The sequence below is a fragment of the Glycine max genome, chromosome 14 (genome assembly GCF_000004515.6).
Source record: "Glycine max cultivar Williams 82 chromosome 14, Glycine_max_v4.0, whole genome shotgun sequence".
Taxonomy (NCBI): Eukaryota; Viridiplantae; Streptophyta; class Magnoliopsida; order Fabales; family Fabaceae; genus Glycine; species Glycine max.
The window spans coordinates 46,539,578-46,551,915 of record NC_038250.2 but is presented as its reverse complement, the minus strand read 5'-3'; the positions used below and the strand labels follow the sequence as shown (position 1 = coordinate 46,551,915).

General features: G+C 33.5%; 2 protein-coding genes across 2 annotated transcripts; both read left to right on the top strand.

The window, feature by feature from the left end:
* The first annotated feature begins 1,552 nt into the window (after positions 1-1,552).
* Positions 1,553-2,100, top strand: LOC121173457 (N66 matrix protein-like). The gene is made up of 2 exons (XM_041009070.1): positions 1,553-1,708; positions 1,804-2,100. Exons 1-2 carry the CDS (start codon positions 1,553-1,555, stop codon positions 2,098-2,100), a joined length of 453 nt encoding a protein of 150 aa, XP_040865004.1.
* A 6,181-nt stretch (positions 2,101-8,281) lies between these two features.
* LOC102666693 (uncharacterized) lies at positions 8,282-12,338 on the top strand. Its single transcript, XM_041009069.1, has 5 exons — positions 8,282-9,584; positions 9,730-10,574; positions 10,763-11,173; positions 11,476-11,709; positions 11,796-12,338. The coding sequence occupies exons 1-5, from the start codon at positions 8,480-8,482 to the stop codon at positions 12,336-12,338; spliced, it is 3,138 nt and encodes a 1,045-aa protein (XP_040865003.1). The 5' UTR covers positions 8,282-8,479.

Genomic DNA, 12,338 nt, shown 5'->3' with positions numbered 1-12,338 from the left:
TGGGTAATTTAATTTAATAAATTATATGGAGTAAAAGTTAATGTGTTTTATATTTGATAATTAATTTATATATAATAAATTTAATTATTTGGATCAGGTTAAAAAAATAAAATTCATTATCCAATCCATTTATAATTAAATCTTAATTGAATTATATCCAAATAATTAAAAAACTCAATTCAGTATAATTAGATCGGGTTATATCTCGTGAAAGTGAGAACCGTAAAAGAAATTATTATTTCACTAGTTTGGGAAATAAATTGTACGAGGCCACTATCTATTTATCACATTTTTGGGAAGCCAATGTGTTGTTTAGATGCTATATTTTTGTCATATCACGAAGTGTATAAGATCAATATGCTCATAGTATCACTTCTCGACAAGTGCAGAGCCACTGGTTTTAGATCCATATGCTAGTTGTTTTGTTCCTCATAATAATTGCAAGGATGTGGTTTAATAGTTTGGTAAGTAGGTTATACGAGGCCACTATCTATTTATCACACTTTTGGAAGCCACTATGTAGTTTAGATGCTACATTTTTGTCGTATCACGAAGTGTATAAGATCAATATGCTCATGGTATCACTTCTCCACAAGTGCAGAGCCATTGGGTTTAGATCCATATGCTAGTTGTTTTGTCCCTCATAATAATTGCAAGGATGTGGTTCAGTAAACTGAGACTTTCGGAAACTTGAAAATTTGATTTTTTAGAATGTAAAAATAATTGAGTTCCAAGATTTAAATTATAGAATTATAGAAAAAGTTGACTTCCGGAAAAGCTTTGCTATTTGAAAGTTGTCTTCTTTTAGATTTGTGCCTTGTGATAGCATTGGCAATCGGCAACTAAGAAATTGCTTATGCGTTATTGCCATTGACCTAATACTGAATTCTACGTTATACTTTCTATTGGTGATAAAATGATAAATTGATTAAGATTGCTGACTAAGGATAGAGAGTTCTACTTTTGTACTTTCAGTGGTAGCATGCCTTAACTGACTTTGTATAATTAATTATAAAATAAATAGATAATACTATTGAGAATTGGACTTTTTGTGATTTTATAAGTTATATTGCATAGGCAATATACATATATTTGTTCTATCTTATAATAAAATTTGATTTTAATTTTTAAAAAGTAAATGAGAAATATCAAATTCTTTTTTACTTTATCATAATTTTATAGGTACTTTATTACAATGTTAAAAATTTAACTTTTACAAAATAACTTAAATTGTTAAATAAAAATTCGTGAATAATTTTTTATTCATGAACTCATTATTTTTACATGTATTTCGTGTATTTTCGGATTCTTTTGTACACGTGTATGGTTGTAATAAAGGGAAAATATACAATCATATTAAATTTATAACTTTTCAAAATAGGTATCTTAGACTTTGTTGGGGTGATTTTTAGTTTTGGGTTTTGAAAATTTTAAGAATAATAGTTAGTTTTTAGTTTTAGTTTAAAAAAAAATTAAAGTAGTTTTTGAAATATGATTAGCTTCAAATAAATTGATTTAAAAAGTTTTACATCATATTCAAATTAGTTAAAGAATGTTTTTATGCAACAATAATGATCATGATGATGGTGACGATGTCAGTAGCAACAATGACAATAAAAATATCAATGGTAGTCGAGTGACAAAGGTGATAGTGGTGATAATGGTGATGTCGATGGTGGTGACAATGATGACGTGGTGTGGTAGCGGTGTTAGTGAAGACAACAAGTGGTGGCGATAGTAATGGTGATGGTTGTGACATATGTAGTATTAGTGGTTGTGATGCCAACGATGGTAGCAATGTAGGTGGTGACAGTGACAGTGGTGGGTGGTGGTGGTGGTGATTGTGGCCACATTGGTGGTGGTTGTAGTAGTGGTGATAGTGATAGAGGTGGTATCGTTGGTACTGATAACAATGATGGTGGCGATGGTGGTAGTAATGTCAGTGATAATGGTGATGTTGGTGGCAACAATGGTGACAATGATGCTGGTGGTGGTTGCGACAACGTTGGTAACGGTTGTTGTTGTGGTGATGGTAACAATAACGATGGCGACAACATTGATGGTGGTGGTTGTAGCGGTGCTAGTGGTAGTGGTAGCTAGTTATGGCGGTCACAATGATGGTGATGGTGGCAATGACGAATGTGGTATTAATGGTGGTGGTAATGGTAGTGGCAAAGACGGTGGTGATGACGATGGTGACAACAAAAAGTGTCATTGTCAAATGTTAAAAATATATATCTTTTTAAAACTAAAAACCAAATTCACCAAACATTTTTTCATGGTTTTAAAAATGAGTGTAAAAGTGTTTCAAAAATTATTTAAAAACAATTTCAATATCATTTTTGCCAAACACGATTTGTTTTGAAAATTAAAAACTCACAATCATCCCAAACGATTCCTTAATTTTTCACTTTTTTTTTACCAAGTTGACATGAATGTACCTTTTTATAGGTATTTACCCATTTTTCACAGTGTCTCATAATTGCTATGATACTTAGTTGGTGCACTTAAATTATATAGCAATTATCTAATTTCTTCTATTTTGATGTTTCTTTTGACTTAAAAAAAAGATAGGAATTTGGATTTTTTTTGAGTTTTTATCTTAAGAATGTTAAAGTTAGTAATTTTACAGTGTCTTGTTCTATTTTGTAGAGTTTTTGGATACATCAACAGAGGAATGGAACATGATGAATAATTAGAGCAACACGCTTAGCGCGCTAGTGCACGCTTAACACGAAAAGCCAAGCTGGAAGCCAGTTATATCGTGCATGTGCACTTGGGAAAAAAATGTAAATTATATTAAACTCAAAATGATACAATAATAAATGGGGCATATCCCGCAGTTAAAGAAAATCAAAAGTCTTCCTAATACAAGAAGACCTATATCAAGATGCTAAAACAAATGCAACATGTGCGCTTGTCTATACATAAGAAACTTAATCTTGCTAATAACCTCTATTGCAGAAAATTGATAATCTTCAAAAATCAGCTTGTTCCTAAACAGCCAAATGCAGTAGACTGTAATTGCTATAGTCAGACAACGTAATTTTCCTTGAACACCTGATGTGGATCTGCCCCTAATTAAAGAGTCAGTAATGCGTTGTAAAGAAGTGAAACGCCTGCGGAAAGGAGCCAAATCACGAATGTGAGCCCAAACTTGGAGAGATTTCCTGCAAGAAAAGAACAAATGAGCATTTGACTCAGGCTCATTTGAACATAAAGGGCAGAGGGAACCCTTGTTCAAAAAAGCAACTTTGTCAAGAGTAAGCAGCCGTAACAGTAGGCTTGACACCTCTAAGGTATTCATAGACTTTGTCAACAAGCAATTGTTCATTGGTGCTCCAAGATTGAATCCTCTTTTTGGCCTCTTCTGTACTTAGCTCTTTAGAGATAATAAAGTCCCTTATTTGAATGATTTTCTTTATCAAAACTGAATCTGATGAAGAAGTATTGTAATTCCACACATCGCTCCCTCTGAAATAGTAATGGTGAACCCACCGAACCCATAGAGAATCTTTCTTACAATGAAAGTCCCACAGGATACGGGAAAGAAGCGCAAGGTTCCAGTCCTTGAGATTAAAAAGGCCTAAACCCCCTTCTTTTTTCGGAGAACAAACTACTGACCAAGCAACCAAGGGCTTGTTTTTGCCAATATCCGCTTTGCCCCATAGAAAATTACGGCACGAAGCGTTGATCCAGTCCAGAACAGATTGCGATAAAGGAAAAATCCTCATCCAGAAATTCGCAATTCCTTGAATAACCGCTCTGATCAACTCTAACTTACCTGCATAAGATAAAGACTTTTTGTTCCATCCCTGAATCAGACCAGTAATCTTAGAAAGCAATGGAGCATAATGACATACATTTAATCTAGATGATAAAAGGGGAACACCCAAGTATCTGAAAGGGAAGTCACCCAAGCTAAATCCAGTAAGCTGCTGAATATGAGAAAGCTCATGAGGCCTAATACCGGCTGAGTATATGGCAGATTTATCAGAGCTGATGGAAAGTCCTGAAACCCTACAGAAGTGCTGAAGCTTGGCAAACATAGTTGACACAGAAGGGATATCTCCTCTAGATATAAGCATAAGTGCACATTTGGAGGCTTAGCACATGGTCACTTAAGACAGTTGTACTATGCATGTGCGCTCAGCACGCACATGCAGCCTTAGTACACACTGATTTTTTGAAAAGTATAATAGTGCAGCGTTTTGAAGGATATAAAAAGAGACATTGTGCATTTTGGAGGGAGTTCGTCTAGGGCATGCTCTAAAGCAAAAATATCCACCTAGGAGCTCTTTTCTTTCATTTCTTTGTTTCATTTTATTGTTTTGAGTCTCTCATGACTATGAGAGGCTAACTTACCCATTGTTAGGGGCTTGGGTACCAAAGACTTTGTGATGTAATAAATTTTACTGTCCATTTAATGTTATTCCAATATTATTGTTTCTTTTCTCTGTTTATTGATTTGTTTATGGTTTGATCACCCATATTCATCTATGTTATAGAATTTTAATCATTGGAAAATATTTTTACCCTAAGAGCTTGAAGGAGCTTCTAGGTAACTCTTGTCTACGGATAGAATGATGTTATTTAGCCTTATTATGCATCATTAGTCTTAAAGCAAATTACTTGGTTTAACTTTTAAGGGATTAAGAATGAAATTAGGTGGTTTTAAGCTTTTTTGCATGAGGAATCATGGTTAAAGTAGTTTAGTTGATGAAGATAATAGTTGGAATAATTTTAAATGGTGAAAAATCATTAACATTACATCAAGAATAATTTTGGTAGGCTAGACACCCAACACATCTACAAAAATCAGCACCAAACATCAATTTCCACCTCCAAGTGTTTGTTTTCTTGTCTCTTGCATCTTGCTTTGCTTTTCTATCCTTTATTATGGTTGAAGCTTATATTTCTGCACTTGAAAAATATTTAGTTTAGTCATTTATTAGCTTAAGATCTAGATATATACAAACTTTGAGTACAATTAAAGTCCTTGTGGATTTAACACTCGATTTTACCGATTTAATATTACTTTGACAAATTGATATACTTGCCAAAAAGTTAACACCCCCAAAAATCTCAAACAAACCAAAATACCCTTGCCAGGAACTCCTCTCTCCCCCAAGGAAACCTAATCGTCATCACCAAAAAGATTGTGCCACCCCTATCTTCCACCAGATCCGTGCATAACACCACCACCGCACCCTCCACAGTTGTATGCCCCCACCCAGAGGTCTCTGCGTGTGCAAACAACCCTAGACAACCAGATCCTCGTGCAAAACCCCACCTCGTCATCCCCTAACATCGTCACATGTAGTGCCTCTCCATCACCATGTTGTAGCACACCATTCATCCCCTCTATGCCGCTAGTTTGTGGTAAGGTCTTGTGGACATGATGGTTGGAGAGGTTGGGATGATGAGGTGCAGTGCGGATGATGAGTTGTAGTGCAAGAGTGAGTCAAGTTAGGATAAGGGGAAAAGTACAACGAACAAGGTTTTCCTATTTTGAAATAACTATTTTGGAAGTATACATGTATTTTAGAATATTCATTCCATAATAACTTTTTTATATTCTAGAATAGCTATTTCATAATACCTATACACTTTTAGAATAATTATTTCAAAATAGGATTTTTCATATTCCTAAATAGTTGTTCTGAAAATGTATAAGTATTTTGAAATATATTTATTTTTTATTCTAGAATAACTATTCAAAAATGCATGATCCATAATAAAGAGTGGTTAATATCTCTCCCTTGTGTTTTAGTGGGGTTGTCGCCACTGCAATGGGGTTAAAAAAAGGGGTGTGGTGCTAGTGCAACGGGGAAAGGGGTTGTCACCGCCGCAATGTGATGCACATCAAAGTAAGAAGGAGGACATTATTACCTTCTCGAGGGTTCAAGAAGCAAAAAGAGAGGCGCACGAAGCAATTGCCCCTAATCCACAATCATAATGGCCTGGGACCTATGAAATAGTTGGCTGCCACACACATCATCTTGGCGTGAGTTTGATTGTAAGAAGAGAAATATAATAAATGAAAATAGAATAGAGATAATCTAAAAAATGAAAAATAGAGTTGAAATAAAATTGATTATTGAGTAATTTGGTTTGAGAAAGATAGATAAGAAATAAAGTATTTTTTTTTTAAAAAACTTTTTTATCCTTCTAATTTAAAAAAGTTTATGGTCGCTCAACTAACCATTTTCCATCTTTTAATATATATATATATATATATATATATATATATATATATATATATATATATATATATATATATATATATATTTAAAAGTAAACTTCTTTGAAGTTTTTCTAACCGTTAGATCGATCATCCAACTTTAAACAACTTTAAACAGCCGTTGAATTCAATTGAATTTAATGCTTCTAATTGTATTTAATAAAGAATTAAGTTGTTGACGTTAATGTTTTATATATATATATATATATATATATATATATATATATATATATATATATTATAGTAGATTTTCGTTTGAAATTTTGAGAGTTGTCAAATTAAAATTTTAATTTCATAATAGTGGTTGATCTAATTCAATTATGTAACATTTATATTAACATTTTTGAGTTATCAGATTGAAACTTTATGATATTATCTGTTATATGATTCAATGTGATTTAAAATTAACGGTAAATTATTAATTTTTAAAAATTAATCTTATATATATATATATTATAAGAGATAATTATGATTAAAATTTTTTTATATCTATTTAATAATAAAAAATATACTATTTTAACAAATTTAAAATAAATTTTTAATTTTGATAATAAATGCATTTAAAATTAAACATTATATCAATAATAAATAAAATAAACAAACAAATTTTAATAGTTATATAATATTATGTATTCATATTTATTATTTTTAAATTTTTTTTTAATTCATGAATAGTTTTATTGAACCCGTGCATTGCAGGAATCTAAAATATAATTTTATAGAGGTAACGAGGACTTTACATTATAACTTTCATGAAGTCTCATGGACTCTGTGATACAATAGACATGTTAAAGTCGCATGAGGCCTTCTATTCTTATGAGGATTGGTTTGATCAATCACTCGGTCGAGATACTAGTTCAATGATTAAGAGGTCCAATCAGTGAGTCATCTTTTGACCAGGTTGATTCAGTATATATATTAAAAAAAATTTAAAATATATATAATATACTTAATATAATAATCAATTCTTATTTTTATACTTTAAAATTAAATTTATTGTTATGATCAAACTAGAAAATATTATATAATGGTTTATTACTATAAATTACTACTATTTTATTGAATATTATCATTAAATTATTAAAGAAACTCTTATTTTTTAGAATTAAATACAAAAGTTATCGAATAATCATAAATAAGTATATTGAAAATGTATAAAACACATAAATATTGAACCATATCATGATCAATATCATGATAATTATTTATCAAAATAAATAAAAAATATTATAAAAAGATATTATATGTTATTTAATAATTAATTATTAACAATTTAACATGGTATAAGAGTTGGAAAAAAAAAAAAACACTCAATCGAGTCAACTCAATCCAACCAAAACCGTTGGGTTAATTGGGACCAAACCTAGTCAAATGTATTTTCGATCATATATCTTAATTGGATTGCCGAGGACACCTAATCCCATTCAAACTGGTCCGAGCAGCCGGGCCAGTCTGGTTTTTATAAATATGGTTAATTCTCTCATGTTTCTGCTATAACAAATTAATTAATAATTTTGCGCTTCAAAAAATTAGAAAAGAAATTCGGCGATCCAAAATTTCTAGATACGCATGCTAATCTGACTAAAGATAAGAGTGTGTTGTGCATTACTATCAGTTGAAGACACCAACACTATGGAGTAATGCGACTTTTTGACTTGTGAAATTGTTCCGTAAATTTTATTCATTCTCTCCCTTTTTTGCGGTTATCAAAATGGATAAGAAACACACATTAAAACTCCTAAATTAGAGATTCCTATAAAATTCTCAACCAAAAGAAAAATTATCCTAAAAAAGAAAATAATAAATTGTTATAGTTTCAACGGCTAACCATTTGTTAGGGAGAGGATCAAACTTTTCACTGCTGACCATAATTTATGAGCTACTATACCTATTTTCTGTATTATTCTTTCTTTAGTTTTTGAATTTTCAGGATGATTTCTATGGACTCAAAGTGAAAAATCACATCAATATTTCCATTCCCCATCATTGATCTTTAACCTTGTTCAGCTAGAACACCAGAGTTACATTTACATTTTCTATAATTTTTTCTTCAAGGGGGGGCTTGTTCAGCAAGAACACCAGAGTCACATTTACATTTGATAATTACTATGATGATTATAATGACTTGTTTTGATGTGGTAATGGCTAAAATGTCCCCTTTATGAGTTTTCCATTGTGGGATTGTCACAAATGCATGCATGCAACTAAGACCTTGAAAAGCATTATAATTTGAGAATGGAACCTACTTTGAAGGAAACAAAAAAGGGTTTGAATGCAAGGGACATTCAACTTCGTATATTAAAAGTACTTCATGTTTCATTTGAGATTAGCTACACTTTCATGCAAAGGAATCCATTGGTTTCGGGTGCTTTGTTAGTCTTCTTCATTTTGTACATATTTCTTTCTTTTATTTATAACGTGTTGGTCTTCTTGTCCCCATTTTTCATGTGCACTGCCATTTTTGTTAGAATCTTTTGGAGTTCTGAGCAAAACCTCCTTAATATTGTCAACAATGAGGAGGAAAAGGGAGGGGAGAAAAGGGATGAACCAAAAATTTCACCTGAGATGATCAGGAATGAGAGACGTAGTTTGCTTTATAAGTGTCCATCATACAATGCAACAAGTAGAAGAAGAAATTTCACAGGGAAGAAATTGGATGTTTATGGTGGTTTAGAAATAAAAGCCAAGGATTTATCGTCGGTGTTTCGCAATGAATTCCCTAGAAACAACAATAAGATTGGAAGGACTAAATTTGACAAGGAAGAGATTGGTTCTTTGGAGGCTCCTATAAAGCAAGTTTTGTTTTCTGAACCTTCAACGATGAACCTGGTGACTCATGTTGTTAGTTCTGATGGTCTAGAGAAAAGGACAGAAAACAAAGAGGATGAGAAAAAAGTTCAAGAGGGTGGCAATAAAGGTGAATTGACAGAGGATGAACAGAAAAATGAAATGGATCTTGGGACATGTGAGTTGGAGAGACACAAAAGGTTGGAGAGTCTCATAGCTAGAAGAAGAGCAAGGAAACAATTGAAGTTGCAGATTGAGAAAGGTCTAATTGATATGAAATCAGTTACTCCAAGCCAAATTGCTCCACTATTTGTTTCAAGACTCAACCCTTTTGATTCTCCAAGGGAGATTGATGGCATGCAAATGCCTGGTTCTGCCCCATCTGCTTTGAGAAGCCCATTTGATATTCCCTATGATCCTTTTGAGGAGAAACCCATTCTCACTGGGGATAGTTTTGATCAAGAATTGAAGGGTTTGTTAATAGAACCTAGACAAGAAGACTTTGAAGCCATAGGCCACAGGTTGGCACATCCAAGAGTCAGAAGGCTGCAAGGTAATATTGATAATCACTTTCTTTTCTCCTCATCCTTTTTACTTCTTCTTTTCACCCCTTTCTGAGTTAATGGAAAAAGCAACACAAGAGGAAATTGAGGTAAAATTTGGTGATGAAAATGAATGCATCTTGCTCATTCATGCAGGTAGAAGAAATCATGACCAGCTTGAACAATTATTATCCAAAGAAGTCAGTGAAAGAGAATCAAGAGCTTCTATTCCATCAAGTGAAGGAGAGGAAACAACACATGAAGAGAATGGTAAATGTGAAATTGACAAAAAGGCTTACATTACAGGTGAGGAAGTGGACAATGCTCAAGCAACAAAGTCCATGTCAGACCATGCAAGAGTTCCTAAGCCTCAAGAGGGGCACCTCAACTTACCAATATCAAGAAATAGTGCTACTAAAATAAATGATTCTCTCTATGAATCTCTTTCACCTAACAAGGAAACTATGTCCTTCACTGGTTGCCGAATCAGTCACACCCCTTCATGCTCCTTAGCTTCTGACTTATATGTGGAGGTTTCTGAAGTTGGTTCACCAACTCTGAGAGTTGATGAGAACCATGAGACCAGTACAGATACAGAATCCATGATATATGATGGGGACATTGACAAAGATGTTACTTCTGGCAGTGAGGATATGTGGGGAGCATCACTTCATTCAAGAGAAGTACGTAGAGTAAGTGAGCAAGATATTTCAGAGTTAAACAGCTGGAGAGACATTTCTTCACCCCTTTCTATGCAAAACATAGATGAAGAAAATGCAGCTGACGTGAGCTCTATGTCCTCAAGATCTGACATGCCTGATGATACTCCAACTTATGCAATGAGTAGTGACCATAATAACATCTTTGGTAATATGAAAGATTTTGGTGCACCCCAAAATTCTCATTCTTCAGTTGTGTCAGAACGTTGGAAGCAATTGATGCGGTTGATGGACACACGTGATAGTCATTTACCTCATGATAGGCATTCAAAAAAACCAGGGGTGAGTCAATTTGGTGCTACTCTATAGTATGGTTGGGTTGTTAATCATTTAAATTGGTTGTTCCAAACAACGAACATATATTACTTATTTGACTTGCTAACTTCCATGATAGGTAATAAGTGGGGCAAGAGTTCCTTTTTTTGCTTGTCATTTGACTCATTTTATATAAAAAAAATGATGTTTAACAGGAATTGTTCAACCTCTCAGAGAATTCATGTAAGGCACAAGTTATCAATAATGGGAACAACTTAGCAGCCTCTGAGCAAGATAACACACATAAATCAAGAGGAAATGAAGAACCTGCTGCATCACATTCAGTTATGCAACAAGAAGTAACTGATGGAGTCTCAATCAACTCAAGTTCTTCATCTTCACCCAGGTCTGTATTGTCAATAACACAGAAGACCATAGCTAACCAAGTTCCCTCGTCAGGTTTCAATCCAGAGACACACCAAGATGTTCAGCAATCTAACATGCAGGATGTGTCACAAGGAACATTAAATGGTGAAGGTCCACCTGACTCCATCCCTCAAAATATTCAGCCTTCCATGGATGATCCAAATGTTGAATCACATAACAGTGACTTGAGTCATCCTCAGGTGTGGGTTGTTGAAATTTGTTATTTCCTCTTCATATATTTAAAAAATTGTTAGTCATTGACATATTGTAGCTTTAATATAAGTGGGGGGACATGGTGGTGTTGTGCCTAAAAGCTTTGGTACAATATGATCAAGTCATAAAGCCAAGGTTTTATGCGATTGTTTTACTTCAAATCTTTTTAATGTTTATATATTTGGCACACAAAAATCACGTCGTTATTTGAACATGCTTGCAACTTGGTTTTCCTTTAACTTGAAGAGTTCCAAGTCTTAAGTAGCTTGCTATTTGTGACATTGAATAGGGGCAGAATTTTCCACTGGAGAATTACATTCAGGAATCAAATATGTCTAGCAAGATGGATGATTCAGGAGTTTGTAACAAAGGAGAAGAAAATAAGTCAAAGAATGATAAGAACAGTGGAGACAAACTTGCTCCCCTAATTATACCAGATGCTTCAGCAGAACCCCATAGACAAGCAGAGATGATAGCTTCAGTGGATATAAGTGAGGAATCAAGAGAAAGATTTGATGACAATGTAAAATTTGAATCTTTAAACTTGATATATTTTGGTATATTAGCCAATACACATACAATTTAACTCTTTCTTGTGAAACTGAACAGGTGCCATTGATTTCTCTAATACTAGAATCATCCTTAGAAAGCCAAGGAGAGGAAGAGGATGAAGAAAGTTCTGAAGCATCAGTGAGACAAGAGGCAACCACAGAATCAAGTATCAATGCTGAAACAACAGACACAAGTTCTGATGAAGATTTTGAAAGAAACCGCAGTGGGAATGAAGCCATACTCTCAACAAGTTTGTCAGCAGGAGAAAGTGACAAGTTGAAAGAAACAGACAAGCCAAAGCATAGTTCAGAAGAAGTGAATTATTTGCAAAGTGAGTCAAAGCAGGTGGTTGAAGATCATATGGTGAAGGAAAAGTTGGATAAAGGTGACATCTCTAAAGAATCTCCACTTCCAATTGCCACTGAAGTAACCAATTCTGCAGACACAGAAGGAGAATGTAACAAGATGAACAAGAATGAAGCCACTGACCAGGAATTGAACAAGAATGAAACCATGGTTATAACTGAACCTGCAGCAGAAAGTGATCAGGTAATAAACACAGCACACATGAAATATCCTGAAGAAAGGACTCCAACTTGA

Bases quoted from the DNA above. Each gene is read 5' to 3' on its own strand.
- LOC121173457 (XM_041009070.1), top strand. From the start codon at position 1,553: ATGTTTTTATGCAACAATAATGATCATGATGATGGTGACGATGTCAGT. The intron at 1,709-1,803 runs GTTAGTGAAGAC...GTAGCAATGTAG, and splicing joins TGACGTGGTGTGGTAGCGGT to GTGGTGACAGTGACAGTGGT.
- LOC102666693 (XM_041009069.1), top strand. From the start codon at position 8,480: ATGGAACCTACTTTGAAGGAAACAAAAAAGGGTTTGAATGCAAGGGAC. The intron at 11,174-11,475 runs GTGTGGGTTGTT...GACATTGAATAG, and splicing joins GTGACTTGAGTCATCCTCAG to GGGCAGAATTTTCCACTGGA. The intron at 11,710-11,795 runs GTAAAATTTGAA...GAAACTGAACAG, and splicing joins GAGAAAGATTTGATGACAAT to GTGCCATTGATTTCTCTAAT.